We start from the raw sequence: 21,181 nt of genomic DNA, 5'->3' as shown, positions 1-21,181 counted from the left end.
CAATTATATTTTATCAAATTTCGGACCTCACCTACATCAGTCTTCATTCTCCAGAGAAAGAGAACCAAAAATATGTAGTCATATCTACACATAATTTATTATAAGGAATTTGCTCATGCATTACAGAGCCTGAGAAATTCCAACACCTGCAGTCAGCAAGCTAGAGAATCAGGAGAGCCAATTTGTAATTCCAGTCCAAAGTCAGGAGGCTTGAGACCCAGGAAGAGTCAATGTTTCAGCGAGAGTGAAAAAACAGGAAAAGACCAAAGTTCCAGCTCAACAGTCAAGCAGGAAGAGTTATTACCCCTTGCTCCTTTTTGTTCTATTTAGGTCTTTGGATGGGACCCATTCACGTTAGGAAAAACAATCTACTTTACTATGTTTACCAATTCAAATGTTAATCCCATCCAGAAACACCCTCAGACACAACTAATCAGAATGATGATTAGTCAAATGTCTGGGCACTCCATGGCCCAGGTGAGTTGACACAAAAAATTAACCATCAGATACCATCAATTTTAAGATAAACTGAAGTATTTGCATATGATATGATTGACAAGGCTTAATTTCCAAAATATACAAATAGCTCATACAACTCAACAACAAAAACCAAACAACCCAATCAAAAAATGGGCAGAAGACCTAAATAGGCATTTCTGCAAAGAAGACATATAGATGGCCAAAAGGCACATGAAAAAATGCTCAACATCGCTAATTATCAGAGAAATGCAAATCAAAACAGTAATGAGGCACCACCTCACACTGGTCGGAATCAGTTCAGTCGCTCAGTCATGTCCGACTCTCTGCAACCCTATGGACTGCAGCACACCAGGCTTCCCTGTCCATCACCAACTCCCAGAGCTTGCTCAAATTCATGTCTATCGAGTCAGTAATGCCATCCAACCATCTCATCCTCTGTTGTCCCCTTCTCCTCCTGCCCTCAATCTTTCCCAGAGTCAGGGTCTTTTTCAGTGAGTCAGTTCTTTGCATCAGGTGGCCAAAGTACTGGAGTTTCAGCTTCAGGATCAGTCCTTCCAATGAATATTCAGGACTGATTTCCTTTAGGATGGACTGGTTGGATCTCCTTGCAGTCCAGGGGACTCTCAAGAGTCTTCTCCAACACCACAGTTCAAAAGCATCAATTCTTCGGCACTCAGCTTTCTTTATAGTCCAACTTTCACACTCATACATGACTACTGGAAAAACCATAGCTTTGACTACACAGACCTTTGTCGGCAAAGTAATGTCTGCTTTTTAATATGCTATCTAGGTTGGTCACAGCTTTTCTTCCAAGGAGCAAGAGTCTTTTAATTTCATGGCTGCAGTCACCATCTGCGATAATTTTGGAGCCCAAGAAAATAAGGTCTGTCAGTGTTTCCATTGTTTCCCCATCTACTTGACAGGAAGTGATGGGACCGGATGCCATGATCTTAGTTTTCTGAATGTTGAGTTTTAAGCCAGATTTTTCACTCTCCTCTTTAATGGCCATCATTACAAAGTCTACAAATAATAAACTGTAGACTGGAGAGGGTGTGGAGAAAAGGAACTCTTGTTACACTGGGTTGGTGGGCATGTAAATTGGAACAGTCACTATGGAAAACAGTATGGAGGTTCCTTAAAAAATTAAAAATAAGAGTTACCATATGATCCAGTAAAACCACTCCTGGGCATATATCTGGAAGAAACTCTAATTCAAAACAATACATGCACCCGTATGTTCACAGCAGCACTACTTACAACAGCCAAGACGTGGAAGCAACCTAAACGTCCATCAACTGATGGACGGATAAAGATGTGGTACGTGTACACAGTGTCATACTACTCAGGCATAAAAAAGGATGAAATAATGCCATTTGCAGCTACATGGTTGGACCTAGAGATTATCATTCCAAGTGAAGTAAATCAGAGAAAGACAAATGCCATATGATATCACTTACATGTGAAATCTAAAATATGAAATGAATGAACTTACTTACAAAACAGAAACAGACTCACAGACATAGAAAACAAACTTTTGGTACCAAAGGGGAAAGGGGTCGGGGAAGGGATAAATTAGGAGTTTGGGATTAGCCGATACAAATTACTATATAGAAAACAGATAGACGGCAAGGTCCTACTGTGTCATATAGAGAACTGTTTGCAATGTCTTCTAACAACCTATAATGGAAAATAATGTGAAAAACTATATATATATATTATATATATATATATAACTGAATCATTTTGCTATATACTAGAAACTGCTGCTGCTGCTGCTAAGTCACTTCAGTCGTGTCCGACTCTGTGCAACCCCATAGACGGCAGCCCACCAGGCTCCCCTGTCCCCGGGATTCTCCCAGCAAGAACACTGGAGTGGGTTGCCATTTCCTTCTCCAATGCATGAAACTGAAAAGTGAAAGTGAAGTCACTCAGTCGTATCCAACCCTCAGCGACCCCATGGACTGCAGCCTACCAGGCTCCTCCGTCCATGGGATTCTCCAGGCAAGAGTACTGGAGTGGGATGCCATTGCCTTCTCCATACTAGAAACTAACACCTTATAAATCACCTATACTTCAATTAAAAAAAAAAAAAAACAAAACTTAGGGAGAACAAGATGGCAGAAGAGTAGGTGGACAAAGAGTGCATCTCTCTCCACAGATACATCAGAAATACACCTTCAGACACAGACGTGCATGCAGAACACCAGCTGAGAGCAGACAGGAGTACCTGACCAGTGGGAAAGAATATATAGACCCACACAAAACTCGGTAGGATGAAGGAACTAGGGAAAAACAGGAGTGTTAGTAGGACTGGACCTGCCCTCGACAGGTGGGGGAACTGAAGCAGGGGGCAACTGTCTGAGTCAGAGGAGAAACATTAACGCTGAGAGTGAAACAGTTGATCCGCGGTGGCCTAAATGGAATGAGAATCAGACAGTCTTGCCGCAGCCATACATACCGCAGACAGGGAGGAGGGCCTTCTGGAAGGCACAGCGGCTGGGAGCTGGGTCTTGGGGACTGTGGAGCGATCCCAGGGTGGGGCTGATGTTGACTGCGGAGAGACGGATCGAGGGGATATGAAGGAGGAGATTGTGGTGGGAAATGCCGGTGGAGGAAAGCCTGGCAGCCATAGAAGCAAGGCGATATTGCTGAGTCGCGCATAGCGGGTGGAGGCATCACCACAGCCTCTCTCTCCCCACAGGCCAACATCCGCAGCTGAACAACAGAGAGGCTGGCCTATCAAATGCCTGATGCACTGAACTACAGAGCAGAGCGCCACCCAGTGTGCTCCTTTAAGTGCCTGACTCGCCAATCTACATTTACTCCTTTGTTTGCCTTTCCTATTGTTATTTTCCTCTTGCAGTTAATCTTTAATGTATATAAATCCTCTTCGTCTACCTCTATTTAACGTCGCATATCTATTCTTTCTTTCTTTCCTTTCCTCTCAACATATTTGTTAGTTTTATTTTCATTGCTTTATTACCAACTTGGCACCTTGCTTTAGTTTTGTTTTCCAGTCTGTGCTTTAGTTAGTTTTGTTCTTAAATAGTAAATATAATTTTTTATTTACTTTGTTCGCTGGGTCAATCTACTATACTTTTTTTAACTGTTTTCACTTTGCTCATGGGTGTATATGTATATGTGTACATTCCATTATTTTAATTATTATTTGCCTGATTTTCTAACTGCTATTTGTCTGGGGTTCATCTTTGGTTTTTTGTTTTTGGTATTTGTTTTACTCTCCCTTAGTGCCATAACAAACCACTTATGGAATCTTTCTTCCTGACCAGAGATCAAACCCTGAGCCTTTGGAGTAGGAACGCTGACTCCAAGACCAAGACTACCAGAGAACTAACCCTAGGGAGAATCAAATAGTGAGAACTTAACACAAAGGAAACCACTTGAATACAGTACCCTGCATCACCCAACCACCAGCAGCATCCTGTGCAGAACGCCTCATCCATACAATAAACAAAACCAAAATACAAACCCAATCATCAGCAGACAGGATTACCACCTCATTCAGCCTTGCACATCACAGGAAAAACGAACAAAAACTCAGCAGAAATCTCACCCTATAAGAAGCTCACACAAACCACTGACCAACCTTAGGAGGGCAGAAACCAAAAGGAAGAAAGAATTCAACCTTGAAGCCTGGGAAAAGGAAACCTCAAACACAATTAATTAAAAAAATAATAATGAAAAGGCAGAGAAATGCTACACAAATAAAGGAACAAACTAGAAACACAGAAGTCCAAATAAATGAAGAGGAAATAGGCAAACTACCTGAAAAAGAATTCAGAATAATGATAGTAAAGATGATCAAAAACCTTGAAAACAAAATGGAGAAAATCCAAGAATCAATTAACAAAAACCTAGAAGACTTAAAGAATAAACATACAGAGACAAACAACACAATTACTGAAATTAAAAATATTCTAGAAGGAATCAATAGCAGAATATCTGAAGCAGAAGAACAAATCAGTGAGCTGGAAGATAAAATGGTGGAAATAACTTCTGAAGAGCAGAATAAAGTAAAAAGAATAAAAAGAACTGAGGATAGTCTCAGAGACATCTGGGACAAAATCAAACACACCAACATTAGAATTATAGGGGTCCCAGAAGAAGGAGAGAAAAAGAAAGGGTATGAGAAAATTTTTGAAGAAATAATCATTGAAAATTTCCCCAACATGGAAAAGGAAATAGTCAATCAAGTCCAAGAGGCACAGAGAGTCCCATACAGGGTAAACCCAAGGAGAAACACACCAAGACACATATTAATCAAACTAACAAAGACTAAACACAAAGAAAGAATATTAAAAGCAGCAAGGAGAAGCAACAAATAACATACAAGGGAAAACCCATATGCTTAACAGCTGATCTTTCAGGAGAAACTCTGCAGGCCAGAAGGGAATGGCAGGATATAAAGTATCAAAAAGGAAAAATCTACAACCAAGATTAGGGTACCCAGTGAGGATCTCATTCAAAATTGATGGAGAAATAAAGTTTTTTAGACAAGCAAAAGTTAACAGCATCATGTACCACTAAATCAGTTTTACAACAAATGTTAAAGGGACTTATATAGCCAAGAAATACAAGAGAAAAAAAAAGATCTACAAAATCAACCCCAAACAATTAAGAAAATGGCAATAGAAACATATATATCAATAATTACTTTAAATATAAATGGATTAAATCTTCCAACCAAAAGATACAGACTGGCTGAATGGATACAAAAACAAGACCCATATACATGCTGTCTACAAGAAACCCACTTCAGACCTCAAGACACATATAGACTGAAAGTGAGAGGATGGAAAAGTATATTCCATGCAAATGGGAGGCACAAGAAAGCTGGAATAGCAATCCTCATATCAGACAAAATAGACCTTAAAATAAAGAAGATTACAAGAGATAAGGAAGGACACTACATAATGATCAAGGGATCAACCAAGAGAAGACATAACAATTGTAAATATCTATGCACTCAATATAGGAGCACCTCAATACATAAGACAAACACTAACAGACATAAAAGGAGAAATTGACAGTAACACAATAATAGTAGGAGACTTTAACACCCCACTCACACCAATGGACAGATCATCAAAACAGAAAATTAATCAGGAAACACAAGTCTTAAATGATACATTAGATGAGATGGATCTCATTGATATCTTCAGGACATTCCATCCAAGTGCAAAAGAATACACCTTCTTCTCAAGTGCACATGAAACATTCTCCAGGATAGACCACATTTTGGGTCATAAATCAAACCTCAGTAAATTTAGGAAAATTGAAATTGTATCAAGCATCTTCTCTGACCACAATGCTATGAGACTAGATATCAATTACAAGAAAAAAAACTGTAAGAAACACAAACACATGGAGATTTAACAACACGTTTCTAAATAGCCAACAGGATACTGAAGAAATCAAAAGGGAAATCAAAAAATTTCTAGAAACAAATGACAATGAAAACACAACAACTCAAAACCTATGATGCAGCAAAAGCAGTTCTAAGAGGGAAGTTTATAACAATACAATCCTACCTCAAGAAACAAGAAAAACATTGAATAGACAACCTAACTTTACACCTAAAACAACTGGAAAAAGAAGAACAAAAAACCTCCAAAATTAGTAGAAGGAAATAAGTCACAAAGATCTGAGCAGAAATAAATGAAAAAGAAATGAAAGAAACAATAGTAAAGATTAAAAAAACTAAAAGCTGGTTCTTTGAGAAGATAAAACTGACAAGCCTTTAGCCAGACTCATCAAGATAAAAAGAGAGAAGACTCAAATCAACAAAATTAGAAATAAAAAAGGAGAGGTTACAACAGACAATGCAGAAATTCAAATAATTAGACTATTAAGAACAACTATATGGCAATAAAAATGGATAACCTGGAAGAAATGGACAGATTCTTAGAAAGTTCAATCTTCCAAAACTGAACCAGGAAGAAATAAAAATCATGAACAACTCAATTACAAGCACTGAAATTGAAGCTATGATCAAACATCTCCTCAAAAACAAAAGCTCAGGACCAGATGGCTTCACAGAATTCTATCACACATTCAGAGAAGAGCTAATGCCTATCCTTCTAAAACTCTTTCAAAAAATTGCAGAGTAAGGAACATTTCCAAACTCATTCTATGAGACCACCATCACCCTGATATAAAAACCAGACAAAGACAACACAAAAAATGAAAACTACAGGCCAATATCACTGATGAATATAGACGCAAAAATCCTCAACAAAATTTTAGCAATAGAATTCAGCAACACATAAAAAACTCATATATCATGATCAAGATGGGTGTATTCCAGGAATGCAAGGATTCTTCAATATATGCAAAATCAATGTAATATACCATATTAACAAATTGAAAGATAAAAACCATATGATAATCTCAATAGATGCAGAAAAAGCCTTTTACAAAATTCAGCACCCATTTATGATTAAAAGTCTTTAAAAAATGGGCATAGAAGGAACCTACCTTCACATAGTAAAGGCCATATATGATAAGGCTACAGCAAACATTATTCTCAATGGTGAAAAACTGAAAGCATTCCCCCAGGAACAAAAGATCAGGACCAAAACAAGGGTGCCCACTTTCACCACTGTTATTCAACATAGTTCTGAAGTCCTAGCTACAGCAATCAGAGAAGAAAAATAAATAAAGGAATCCAAATTGGAAAAGAAGAAGTAAAGCTTTCACTGTTTGCAGATGACATGATACTGTACATAGAAAACTCTTAAGATAGTATCGGAAAATTACTAGAGCTAATCAGTGAATTTAGCAAAGTTGCAGGATACAAAATCAGTACACAGAAATCACTTCTATTCCAATATACCAACAATGAAAAATCATAAACAGAAATTAAGGAATCAATCCCATTCACCACTGCAACAAAAAGAATTAAATAGGAATAAACTTACTTAAGGAGACCAAAGAACTGTACACAGAAAATTATAAGACACTAATGAAAGAAATCAAAGATGACATAAACAGATGGAGAGATATCCCATGTTCCTGGGTAGGAAGAATCAATATTGTGAAAATAACTATACAACCAAATGCAATCTACAGATTCAATGCAATCCCTATCAAATTACCAATGATATTTTTCACAGAACTAGAACAAAAAATTTCACAATTCATATGGAAACACAAAAGACCCCGAATAGCCAAAGCAGTCCTGAGAAAGAAGAATGGAGCTGGAGGAATCAACCTTCCTGACTTCAGATTATACTACAAAGCTACAGTCATCAAGACAGTATGGTACTGGCACAAAAACAGAAATATAGACCAATGGAACAAGAGAGAAAGCCCAAAAATAAACCCATGCACCTGTGGGTGCCTTATCTTTGACAAAGGAGGCAAGAATATACAATGGGGCAAAGACAGCCTCTTCAATAAATCATGCTGGGAAAACTGGACAGCTACATGTAAAAGAATGAAATTAGAACACTTCCTAACACCACACACAAAGATAAACTCAAAAGGGATTAAAGACCTAAATGTAAGACCAGAAACTATAAACTCTTAGAGGAAAACATAGGCAGAACACTCACTGACATAAATCAAAATGATATCCTCTATGACCCACCTCCTAGAGTAACAGAAACAAAAACAAAAGTATACAAGTGGGACCTGATTAAACTTAAAAAGCTTTTTCACAGAAAAGGAAACTATAGGTAAGGTGAAAAGACAACCCTCAGAATGGGAGAAAACAATAGCAAATGAAACAACTGACAAAGGATTAATTTCCAAAATACAGAAGCAGCTCACACAACTACTGACAGAAAAACAAACAACCCAATCAAAAAGTGGGAAAAAGACTTAAACAGACATTTCTCCAGAGAAGACACACAGATGGCTAACACACACATGAAAAGATGCTCAACACCGCTCATTATTAGAGAAATGCAAATCTAAACTACAATGAGATATCACCTCACACCGGTCAGAATGGCCATAATCAAAAAGTCTACAAACAATAAATGCTGGCGAGGGTGTGGAGAAAAGGGAATGCTCTTGCACTGTTGGTGGGAATGTAAATTGATACAGCCACTATGGAAGGTGGTATGGAGATTCATTAAAAACCAGGAATAAAACCACCATATGACCCAGCAATCCCACTCCTAAGCATATACCCTGAGGAAACCAAAATTGAAAGACACATGTATCCTATTGTTCACTGCAGGACTATTTACAATTGCTAGAACATGGAAGCAACCTAGATGTCCATCGACAGATGAATGGATAAAGAAGTTGTGTTACATATACACAATGGAATATTACTCAGCCATAAAAAGGAATGCATTTGGGTCAATTCTGATGAGGTGGATGAACCTAGAACCTACTGTATAGAGTGAAGTGAGTCGAAAAGAGAAAGCTAAATATCGTATTCTAATTCATATATACAGAATCTAGAAAAATGGTACTGAAGAATTTATTTACAGGGCAGCAATGGAGAAACAGACATAGAGAACAGGCTTACGGACCTGGGGAGAGGGAGGGAGAGGGTGAGATGTACAGAAATAGTAACACAAAACTTACATTACCATGTGTAAAATAGATAGCCAGTGGGAATTTGCTATATGGCTCAGGAAACTCAAACAGGGGTTCTGTATCAATTTAGAGGGGTGGGTTGGGGTGGGAGATGGGAGGGAGGTTCAAAAGAGAGGGGATATATGTATACCTATGGCTGATTCATGTTGAGGTTTGACAGAAAACAACAAAATTCTGTAAAGCAATTATCCTTCAATAAAAAAAAAAACTTAAAAAATTACCTGCCCATTAAGCAATGACATGATCTCATTCCCAGATGCTTCCTGGCTTCAGAGCTGTTGGAATGTGAAAAATGTCTAAAAATTGAAAAAATGTGGTATAGACTAGGTTTATCTTACAGGAATTTGAAAACTGTTAAATAGCCCAAATACACACACACACACACACACACACACACAGCACAGCTACAGTATATTTTAAAAGTAGCTTGTAAATGATAACAGTAACTGTAACAATACCTTCTCTGTAACAGGTTCCCTATTTATCTAGGAAAAGTTATAACAACAATTGAAGGGATTCAATTATTTTATTCTGTAGTTTGTAACTAGAAAAACTATGACCAAGAAAAACTTTTCTTTAAAGCATAAAGTTTCTAGAATTTCAGAAGGCATGTTAGGAGACCACAGAAGTCTCATTCCCATTATCTAAGACTTAATGGCAGAGCAATGAAGAAACCGTGCTTCCCTGGGTGGCTCAGTAGTAAAGAATCTGCCTGCCAATGCACAGACTTGGGTTCAATCCCTGGGTCAGGAAGATCCGCTGGAGAAGGAAATGGCAATCCACTCTAGTATTCTTGCCTGGGAAATTCTACGGACAGAGAAGCCTGGAAGGTGACAGTCCATGGGGGCTGCAAGAGTCAGATATGACTCTGGAACTAAATAACAAATAGAGAGCCCAGAGTAGTGTAGAGAACACACTCTTTCAAGATGTCCTGTCTTGGGAAGCCCGTATATACCTTAGGAATGATGGATGAACTGCATGAGAAAAGAGGCATGGATGATGAAGAGGCCATTAATCCACTTCCTGCTTTAAATTAATCTGCTGTTACCTTGGTTTACAGTGATAATTAATTTTATATATCAGCTTGACTGGCCTACCGATGTCCAGATTGCTGGTAAAACGTTATTTGTGGTTGTGTCTGTGAAGAGGTCTCTGGGAGATAGTAGCATTTGGATCAGTAGACTGAAGCGACTTAGCAGCAGCAGCAGCAGCAGGAGACTGAGTAAAGAGTGCCCTCACCAGTGCAGGTGGACAGCATCCAATCTAATGAGGGCTTGAACAGTACCGAAAGGCAAGGGAAGGGTGAACCTTCTCTCTACCTGAGATGTGGCCACCACCCTCGATTCTCAGGCCTGTGAACTCTGACTGAATTGAGTTACCAGCCTTCCTAGTTCTCCAGCTTGCAGAGAGCAGACTTAGAACTTTACAGTCGCCATAACTGCATGAGCCAATTTCTATCATAAAACTCCTCATATGGAAATACATGGTTCTGTTTCTCTGGAAAACCCTGATTAATATACTTGAAAATAGTAAAATATTCAAGGTAACAAAAGAATGCTTAAAAACTATGGGTCTGGACCAGCCCCTGATTCATTCAATTACCATTAGACTATCTTCCTGTGGAACCGCACTCCCTTTTTTTGCCATCCCCTACTGGAGATGGAATGCTGTGTCAGCCAAACTCCCTGCTAGGAAGATTAGCTGAGAAACTTCAATGAGTAGGAAAAGTTTCAGAACCTACAAGCTACTGCTGCCAGGGATGGGGTATTTAAATGCCAATTTCACACATTTTGTATTATCTTAGATTATTTCACTGTAGAAGGTAAAGTGGACATTTATTTTTGGCAACCAGGCATCCGCCTCCTACATTTCTGTTACTGAAAACCCCCTTCTCCACACTCTATCCATGTAGTTTTGATGGGGCTGACAAGCCCCAAGGTGGGCTTAACTAGAGCTTCACATCCTCTTTCTTCAGAGCTATGTTCCAAGACAGGCAAGTGGCCCAACCAGAAATAATTCTGGGGCTTTTGCTGGGACTGGGGAAAGGAGGAAAGAAATGGAGACTATCTCTCTTTTCTCTTTGGTCTCTAAGGTGTTTGCCTGGGGCCACCACTGGCAGGCACTGTGCCATCACATGGACCTAAACACGGTTTACAGGTTACAAGGAAAGGGGGTGAAGGGACAGGAGGGAGTCAGGAAAAGGAAGCAAATCTAGATGACAGTTTTTGAACACCTCAGTCAGACTGTGTCATACCTACAGACAAGATACCTTCTGAACTTTCCAGTTACATGGAATTATAGCAGTCTACTTCTTACTTCAAACTTGAGCTGGATTTTTTGGTAAGTAAAATATTTCTAAAAAGGTATCACATGATTATCTCACTAAATGTAGGAAACATACTTGATAGAATTAAACATTCTTTCATAAAAGTTCTTTTAAAAAAACTAGGTATAATGGGAACTTCTTCAACCTGATAAAGACATCTACAAAGACCCAAGGCTAACATTATGTTAGTTTCTCAATCTTGTCCGACTCTGTGATCACATGGACTGTAGCCCACCAGGCTCCTCTGTTCATGGGATTCTTCAGGCAAGAATACTGGAGTAGGTTGCCATTCCCTACTCCAGGGGATCTTCCCGACCAAGGGATTGAACCCAGTCTTCCACATTGCAGGCAGATTCTTTACCATCTGAGCCACCAAAGACCAGATGCTTTTCCCATGAAATCAGGAATAAGACAAAGATACTCGCCACTTCTAAGCAACACTGTATTGGAGGTTCTAGCCAGGGCAATTAGAGTACAGAATTACATAAAAAGCATTCAGACTGGAAAGGAAAAAATAAATCTACCTCTGTTCTCAGACCTGCTAATGTGTATATATATATTTTTTTTTTTGGAAAAGGAATCACTTTAAAAACTATTACAATGAGTTTGGCAAAGTTGCAAGATTTAAGACCAATATACATATATCAAGTGTATTTCTATACAATTACAATGAACAATCTGAAAATAAAATTAGGAAAATAATTTCATTTACAATAGTATCAAAAAGAACAAAACAAGAATAAACTTGACAAAAGAAGTGTAAAACTAATACTCTGAAAACTACAAACATTATTCAAAGAAACTAAAAATTTGAAGATCATTATTGCAAAACTGTTATCAGCTTGGTTTTTTTCTCACAGAGTGCCAATGTCTTTTTATGTTTAATCGACAGTAATTATTTGCACAATTCATTTTTCAGTTCAAATAACAATGAATGGTATATATATTTTTTCAATGAGAACAATTTTTCTTTAAAAACATGCACTTATATTTGGATATAAAAGGGCATAGCTCAAGTTAAATCTGTACTATAACTATTTCATAACAGCCATCATTTTTAAATCAAAATTTTTAGAAATCTCCTTATTTCTTTAAAATCCAAATCAAACAAATGATTACTTGTGAGTCAAACATACATCTGACTAAAACACACTGTAGTTTCCCTTACTTTTTACTCAGCAGTCTTGTGATGAATAGTTCATCCAAACATATCACTCAAAAAAAATTAAAAAAATTAAAAAACTGCACTCCATTAAAGACTTAAATTTTTTAATATTTTAAAATTTATGCATAGTGAAATTTCTTCTTTGGTTAACAGTTCTGTGTTTCGATAAACACATAGTCCTCTAACAACTCAAGATACAGAAAAATTCCATTATCCTCCTCTTAAAATTCTTTTGTGCTACTCATTTTTAGCCAAGCCTTTCCCCCAATCCTTTACCCCTGGCCAACCAGTGTTATGTTTTCAATTTAAATTGAAAATATCCTCTAATTTTCTTGGAGACTTCTTTGACCCATAGGTTACTTTGATGTATTACTGTTTAATTTCCTAATGTTTGGGGAGTTCCTACATCTTTCTGTTATTAATTTCTTGTTTACTTTCAGTAAAGACACATAATGTTATTTTAAATTGGCAAGGTTTCTACTATACCCTAGAGACCCCCTACAACACCAATTTGAAACTCTCAGGCTTGGTTTGGTTTAATAATCTAATCTAATACTAATAACACCCCAGTATATCCTCCTGCTCCCAGAAAAGAACCCTCCTTTTTAGTCCTGCTGGTTTCTTCACTGAGGATCTCTTCTGTTCTCTCACAAGTCCTCCTGTCTAAGCCGATCCCACCAACCCTTTGGTCCCTCTTTTTCTGTGAAGCTCTCCCTGAGGGTGATTGGTAGCATCCAACTACACCAAGGGACCAGTTATATGCAATGTGGTCCCTCTAAGCCTTGTTAAGCCACAGACTCAGAATAACCACAGGTCAAAATCACAAAACCACAAAACCACAGGTCAAAATCACAAATTTAGCTGGAAGGGCATTTTCACCACCCTTCGGTCCCTTCTCTTCTGTGAAATTTTCCCTGAAAGTGATCAGTAACATATAACTATTCCAAGGGACCCACTACATGCATTGTGGTCCCTCCCTCTAAGGCCTGTCAAGCCATAGCCTCAGAATAACCATATAAAAGCTTAAAGGGCAAAATCACAAATTTAGCTGGAAGGGCACTTTCACAGTTGAGAAAGATTTCCACTAGACCATGATCTTCTTGGGGCTGCCCTGGTGGTTCAGATGGTAAAGAATCCACCTACAATGTGTAATGCCTGGGTTCGATTTCTGGGTTGGGAAGATCCCCTGGAGGAGGCAAAACATATATGAACAAGTGTCACTGTTTACCTGGGGGGATAAGCAAAATTGAGCTTTTTTTACTCAATTCTAAATAAGACGAAAGGGTAACAGGAAGTGGTAAGGATTAAACACTGAGAGTACAGTCTGAGAACAATGACCCCCAGGCTTCTTCCATCTATAAACCACTTCAATCACATAATACTCCATGGGTCACTCTTAGTATATCCAATCACATCACACATCCAAATCAAGGGGAAGACAGATATTGCTTCTGGTAGAGTGCTAATGAGGCAACAGTTTCACATCTCTTATGTTCCTTAACAAATTATTGATTAATTTTTGCTGGGAGCTAAAGTACAGAGACAAGTGGTACACAGAATTGCATGATCTGCAATCATCATTCATCCGCAAGGATGACTGTCATAGGACTGCAGAGTCAATTCCAAAATTCCGACGGTTTATTTGAATCTTTTCCTTTATAATTTATACCCCTCCAACTTCCAAAAGAACAATTTAAGGAATTCAGGATACAAATGGCAACCCACTCCAGTACTCTTGCCTGGAAAATCCCATGGATGGAGGAACCTGGTAGGCTGCAGTTCATGGGGTCTCTATGAGTCAGACACGACTTCACTTTCACTTTCACTTTTCACTTGCATGCATTGGAGAAGGAAATGGCAACCCACTCCAGTGTTCTTGCCTGGAGAATCCCAGGGACGGGGGAGCCTGGTGGGCTGCCGTCTATGGGGTTGCACAGAGTCGGACACGACTGAAGCGACTTAGCAGCAGCAGCATACTCTCAGAAACCATGAGAAACCACAATTTTCACACAGGCAATACAAACTGATTTTTTTCCTGGCATCATTAATCGAAACTACTATCCAATTAACCTATCCTTAAGTGAACTATGTACCAGGCGGGTTCGTATATGCTATCCATTTCATCCTTATAACAGACCAAGTATGGCTATTATTCTTGCTGTCACGAAGCTGAAGCTCATGGAGATTAAGAAGAGCTAAAACTATTAAAAAAAAAAAAAAACTTCTAGAAAAAAAATAGGACCTAGGGTTAGGCAAAGTGTTAAGATTTGACACTAAAAGCACAGGCAATAAACAAAAAATTTGATAAATACCAAAATTTAAAAATGTGCTGCAAATGATACCATAAGGAAGTGAAAGACAATCTACAGAACAGGAAAATATATTTGCAAATAATATATGTGATAAGGAAATTGTATCTAGAATAAAGAACCCTAACAATTCCATAATGAAAAAATAAATAATCCAATTAAGAAATGGGCAAAGGATATGAATAGACATTTCTCCAAAGAAGATATACACAAATGGCTAAATAAGCACATGAAATGATGAGTAACATCATTAGTCACTGGGGAAATATAAATCAAACCACACTGATTTATCACTTCACACTCACTAGGATGGATATAATGAGACAGACAATAACAAGTATTGGTGAGGATGTGAAGAAATAAGAACCTTCTTTCATTACTAACAAGAGTATAAAATAGAGAAGCCACTTTGGAAAAGTTCAGCAGTTCCCCAAACCGTTAAAGTGTTACCACATGATCCAACAATTCTACTTCTCTGATTAATGTTCAAGAGAAATGAAAACACATCCACACAAAAATCTGACACAAATGTTCACAGCACCATTACTCATATTAACCAAAAAAAATGAGCAATCCAAATGTTCATCAATGGATGAGTAGATAATCAAAATGACATTTCCATATAGTAGAATATTATTTCTTAACAAAAGGGAATAAAGTACTGACGCATGCCACAACAATGATGAACCTAGCAAAAAAACATTATGCGAGGTAAAGAAAGACCATATCATGTATGATTCCATTTATTGCATTTATATAAAATGTCTGGAATTGACAAAAATTTATATAGACAGGCAAATGTATATAACCTTGGTGGTTGCCAAGGGCAAGAGGGGGTGGGGTGGGAACGATCGCTAGTGGGTATTTCTCTTCAGGATAAGGCAAATGTTTTAAAATTGATTGTGGTGATGGTTGTACTCTGTGAATATAGTAAAAAACACTGATGAGTATACTTTAAATGGGTGAAATTCACGATAGATTAATTAATTACTATCTTGGTAAAGATATTTAAAAATAATTACAACAAAAAAGGTTGACTAGTGGTTGTGAGCCCATGCTCTGGATCACTCACACTCCAGATGACTCCTTAGTACTGTCTACCCAGCACAAACATACGTGGACAAGCATCACCTCCTACCTGGGGGGATAAGCAAGACTATAGCACCTTCGCAGACCATCATCTGGCGAGTGTGATGCAAACTTCTGTTATTTTTGGAATGCAGGACTGCAATGTGCTTGTGCCCTAACGCACTGGAGGGGCCCAAGAAGCCTGCAGCTGGCTAGATCTCATGACGGCAGCCCTCCTGTGTGCTGAGTGGGCAGGAAAGCGAACTAAAACTGAAAGCAGAAAGCTCAGAGCAGTTCTGAAAATTTCTGAGTGACAAAACACATGCACAACACTGGGCACAGTCCTCCTTGCTCCCAGACTCCTCCCCACCTCCCATTCCCAAATAGAGTCTGCTATTCCAGGCCAACATACTTTAAATATAGGTACATTATGAATCAGCTAGAATTATATAATGACCAAGCAGGAAGGACCTTTGCAAGTATTATGTAATGAATGGAGCACTGATGCTGGAGGCACTTACTAACTCTGTAACCTTGGGCCAGTCCCTTCCCCCATCTTTCTGTGCCTCAATGTCTTCATCTGGAAATAATAAAGTCAACTGCTTCCTACAATTGCTGCAAAGATTAAGTAACTTAATCTGTGCAAAATGTTTAGAATAGTGTCTGGAACATCAGAAGTGTTTAAGTCTTTTTACTCTTGTTACAATTATTAATGGGTAAATCTCATCACTCTTATGGAGGAAGATATTAAAGCTCAGAGTGATAAAGTGACTTTGCCCCTGGCAGTGACAGAGCTGGCACCAGACCTCAGGTTTCTCTGACTCCTCAACTAGCGTTCTACTATGGAGCATTAACGAATAACCAAGCAGGTATAATGCCCCTCGACTAACGTTTAGGGCTTGAAAGATACAAATAACAAACTCACAGTGGCCTAGCATTATGTCTCATACAACAGAGATGTTTGTGAAATGTTTAATCTATTCCCTTTCCATTTCTGGTTTAATCCTCCAATATGTGAAGATAGGGCTGGACACTAAATACCCAATGTTCTGCTGCTTAAAACTGGGTAGCTCAAGAATGTTAGAGAAAATACACAGACACTCTTTTCTTTTCCTTTTCTCCTTTTCTCTGATGGAGCACAGGGTACTTGAGTGTGCCTACTATATTAGGTAAAAGAGACTTTTCTTTTCTCTTTCTGTATTTTAGCAGTACATTCATGCAAGCAATTAAGATACAGCTATTCTCAGGTCTTGATGGATGTTTACAACTTTCAGTAATTGAAACCTAAACAGTTTCAAGAGGCAAGAGAAGCTCACAAAATAACTATAGTATTTGGCAAAATACAACAAATGTAGCCAAAGTAAGCTTTTAAACAATTTCATCATTTCTTTCTTACTTACACACTCGCACATGTGCGTGAGCACACACACACACACACATGTGCATGAATAATCACTCTGCAGTGCTTAAACCAGCCTATGAGGCTGTGCAATTTCAGGCCTGCCCCCCATCTCTGCAGTCTTGTTGGAGCCTCTTCTCAACTCTCCAGACTTTTGGGTCTTCTTTCCTTTAACTCACCAGTCTTTATCCAGCTTTACGGCCTTCACGCTGATATTCCCCGTGCCTAAAAAGTTTCTCCTTACAGCCTCCAACTGCACCTCTGCCTTGGCCTCACCACCTACCCAGCTTTTATTTAACCTTTAGGCTCTGCTTAGATAGTTTCCTAAAAGAAGCCTTCCCCAATGACCCAGACTTGCCTCTCCCTTCCTCCCCTCTCAAATCACACACACTTGAGCACCTGCTTCTAACCACTTATCCAATGAATGCCTGTCTCCCCCACCAGACTGTAAGTTTAAGAAAGGCAGGAACAGTGTCTGTCTTAACACTGCTTGCCCCTTGCCCAGAACAGGGCCCAGCACACAGCAGCTGGTGAATGAAATTAACAACATCCTCCAAGGATAGGCTGATAAACTGATTTTGCTAATTCTCCACTCAGATTTGGACATAATGTATCCCGTATCAAGCTGTGGACATGACAGAAATACACAAATGGGTTAAGTAATCTCTTTGGAGAAAAACTCAAAATGAACAAAAACTTAGACAAATATTACATGTATTTTTAAATTACTATGTGCAAAACCATAAGAAAAAAAATGTTACTTTAAAAAAAAAGCTTCAGGAGAAGAAAATGGTGTCTTCATTAGCGCTTGTCATTAACACTCACAGGATGCTCTTTTGGGGAGACTAACTTGCACAGGCGAGGAAAAGAAACTAGGATGCATTTGCTTCGCCTAGGTTGTTACCATTCCTTTCCAGAGTAAATGTATCTCCTAAGGAAACAGAATGCACTGGACGGTAATTTTAAATATACCTAGGGAAAGCTTCCCAGGTAGTACAGTGGTAAAGAATTCACCTGTTAATTCAGAGGACGTGAGTGAGATATGCGGTTTTGATCCTGGGACCAGGAAGATCCTCTGGAATAGGAAATGGCAACCCACTCCAGTATTCTTCCCTGAAAAATTCCATGGAGAGAGGAGCCTGGGAGGCTACAGTCTATGGGTTTGCAAAGACACAACTGAGCGCGCACGCACGCACATACGCATCCAGGAAAAGTCCCCCGTGGTGTGATGGGCTTTTATGCACAGTGTGTCCACAATGAGGTGGCTTGAGGGACAGGGGAACAAGCAGCAAAATGTAAAGCCAGCCACTGGCAATGGCTCCAGTTTCTTTTCCTTAGGGCTTTCACCATGATGGTATCACTCACAAAATTAACTTCTCTCACTTAGGGCAGAAAAAAGTAGACTTTTTCCAAGAGAACAGATGGTACGGGCACCACATGATAAAGATTCCAAAGATCCTTCCAGAGAAATTTAGCTTTTTTGAAGGATACATAAAGACAGTCAGGGGGAAAAGGCCATTTCATGAGCAAGAAGTAGGTATAGTAACAACAGACTTAACTTGGTAAAAGAGGTAAACTTGGAGGAGAAGAGCAAGAAAGGAGAGGGGAAAAAAAGAGGGCAAAGGGAGATGGAAAAAAAAGAGCACTGAGGATCAAAGAAATAAGTTAAAAGGCACGTGTGATGGAAAGGGGTGAAAGAACCAAGACCAGTGACTAAATTTCACTCAGGGGCATAAGATCCTACATCTCAGAGCTGAGAGATACCTCTGAGGCAAATCACTTGATCAAACATCCTCCCTAACATTCAGCCAAACCCAGTCATGAGGTATCTACATCTAATACATCAAATGAAGGTCCCTGAAGCAAACAGCAGGTCTTCTAAAACACTTCTCCTCACTCAGTTTCTACTAATGATCACAAGAAAAATAAACAGAATTCACTTGTAATCACACTATGCATAGGGAAGAGATTCTGGGTGCCATCAACAGGCGCACTTTCAGCTGTGCTTTATAACCTCATCAAAGTCACTACTGCCAACTGATCCTCCCAGACACAAACGTCCTTAAAACACCCCTGAGGATCATACTACAACCCTAAAAAAAAAAAAATCCTAGGCTCCACAGGATGGGAAAATACACCTCCACCACTTAAGAATCACTGAGAATATTTCTCATTTCAAATTGCTGTTAAAACTGTAAGAGCCTGCCTAGCTCATTTTCCATAATAAAAAGTTTAATTTCAAAAAAGGGCCTAGCACAGTTTCCAGCGCACAGAAGGCTTTTATTTATATACTCATTTATGAAAATTCTCCTTCTGAATCATATTCACAGCTGAAAAATAGTTATGACCTTCTCAAGATATGAAGTACTTCCACAAATTGGAAAAAGGGGGTGGGGTACTATTTTTAAGCCGTTCTGTTCAGCAGGGCAAGAAAAGAGTTGCTAATATTTGCATCCTATTTTACGGTCATTTCCGAGTAAAACAAAAAGAAATGTTCGGTGAGAAAACCAAAAACGTGCATACTTTGGGGCTGAGACTCAGATACCCTGGTCTGCACTCAGGTAACTCTGCAAGTGACAAAAGGAAAGTGCTTGTAATGGGGACTTTGAAAAAGAACCTTTGACCTCTGCTCGCATTCACGCGAAACCTTCCCGAGACCAGCTCCTTCGCCAGAATTCGAGGCTCCCAGAGGACCCCACAGTCGGAATTAGCATTTCCCTCCCGCTGACACCGAGGGCATCGTGCCTTTCAAGTCACCCCAAATCTCAGGATTCGGAAGTGAGGAGAGCTGCCGCTCCCACCCAGCCCCCACAGGGGGCTGTGTCTGTACCGCACGGAGCCAGAGAACTGCTGTGGGAAAACATTCCCAGTCCACGCAGGCCTCTCAGATCTCAGAAGAGACAGTGACCCCGACGCCCAAGAGGCGAGTCCCGACGCCGCCCTCCCTCGGCTCAGACAAAGGACTGGAACCCTGGCACGCCCCCTACTCACCGCTCAGATAGTTGGTCCACTTATACAGCACCCCCTCCATGGCGCCCGCGGCCACCTCGCCCTCGCCCGCCGGCCCCGTCACTGCTCCAGGCTCCAGGAGGCGAGGAGCACCGGCAGCAGGGCCATCGCCCGGCGCTGCCGAGCCGGTGACTCCCGGCGCCCGGGCCCAGTGCGGGGACGCCCCGCCGGCCTCACATCCTGGGCCCGGGGGCGGGGTCACTGCGGCGGCCTCCGCACGTGAGAGCGCGGCCGGCCGGTGGTCCCAGGCGCCGCAGGCGGCGCGCTGTCCTTAAGGAGGCCAAGGTACCAGATGGGTTCGAGGGGCGACTGAAGTCACCAAAGTGTCGCGAGTGAAGTAGCCGGTCGCTGGCCGCGCCACGGCGCACTACCTGAGTGCTCGACCCACCGGGCTCAGGGCCCGCTCGCGCATGCCCAGTGCACCGCCTGCGCGCCGGTTCCCAAAATCCACCCCGGAGTTTAGCTGAGATGCCGGCGTGGCTGACCTAGTGAAAAGAGGCCCGCAGGGAAAATGAGTCCCGGCGGGCAGGCTTGCGACTAGAGGGAGGGTGAGAAGGGAGTAGAGAGGCCTCTGGGACAAAGGGGAACACAGACTTGACTCTATGGTACCATAGATGGGTTCCACCTCCCGATGTTTGGGAGCCACCGTGGCCCCTTAGGGTGCCCGCTGAATTCTAGTCTTCAGAGTCTGTCATTTCAAGGCTAACTGATCCTACACACTTCAAGGATATTGAGGGGGTACCCAACCATAGGGCATAAGGAGATGATGGGAATTTCACTATAGAATACTGTGAGTGACCAGGGAGCAAAAACATATCTTTAAACTCTAAAACCTCCGCTGCACGAAG

General features: G+C 40.2%; 1 protein-coding gene across 21 annotated transcripts in view; it reads right to left on the bottom strand.

Annotated features, from left to right (window-relative positions):
• The window catches only part of PLEKHA8 (pleckstrin homology domain containing A8), a 94,902-nt gene that overhangs the window by 44,031 nt on the left and 29,690 nt on the right, over positions 1-21,181 (bottom strand). For 6 of the 21 annotated variants that reach the window (XR_015162494.1, XR_015162492.1, XR_015162493.1 and 3 more), the window contains exon 1: positions 2,939-3,963. The exons of 9 other annotated variants lie outside the window; for them this stretch is intronic. Coding sequence is in view for 6 of the 12 variants with exons in the window: in XM_086396414.1 (XP_086252540.1) it covers positions 2,939-3,110 (172 nt within the window). In the remaining 6 variants the exon portion in view is untranslated. Of the gene's footprint in view, positions 1-2,938; positions 3,964-9,278; positions 9,349-20,315; positions 20,729-21,181 lie in introns of those variants that run through there. 6 more of the 21 variants (XM_086396415.1, XM_086396422.1, XM_086396423.1 and 3 more) reach the window with 2 other exon arrangements.

The sequence above is a fragment of the Bos grunniens genome, chromosome 4, assembly GCF_055505025.1.
Source record: "Bos grunniens cultivar Pamir isolate PY7600 chromosome 4, Bosgru_T2T1.0, whole genome shotgun sequence".
Lineage (NCBI taxonomy): Eukaryota > Metazoa > Chordata > Mammalia > Artiodactyla > Bovidae > Bos > Bos grunniens.
The sequence above is the reverse complement of the archived record's forward strand: the minus strand, read 5'-3'. Positions and strand labels throughout refer to the sequence as shown.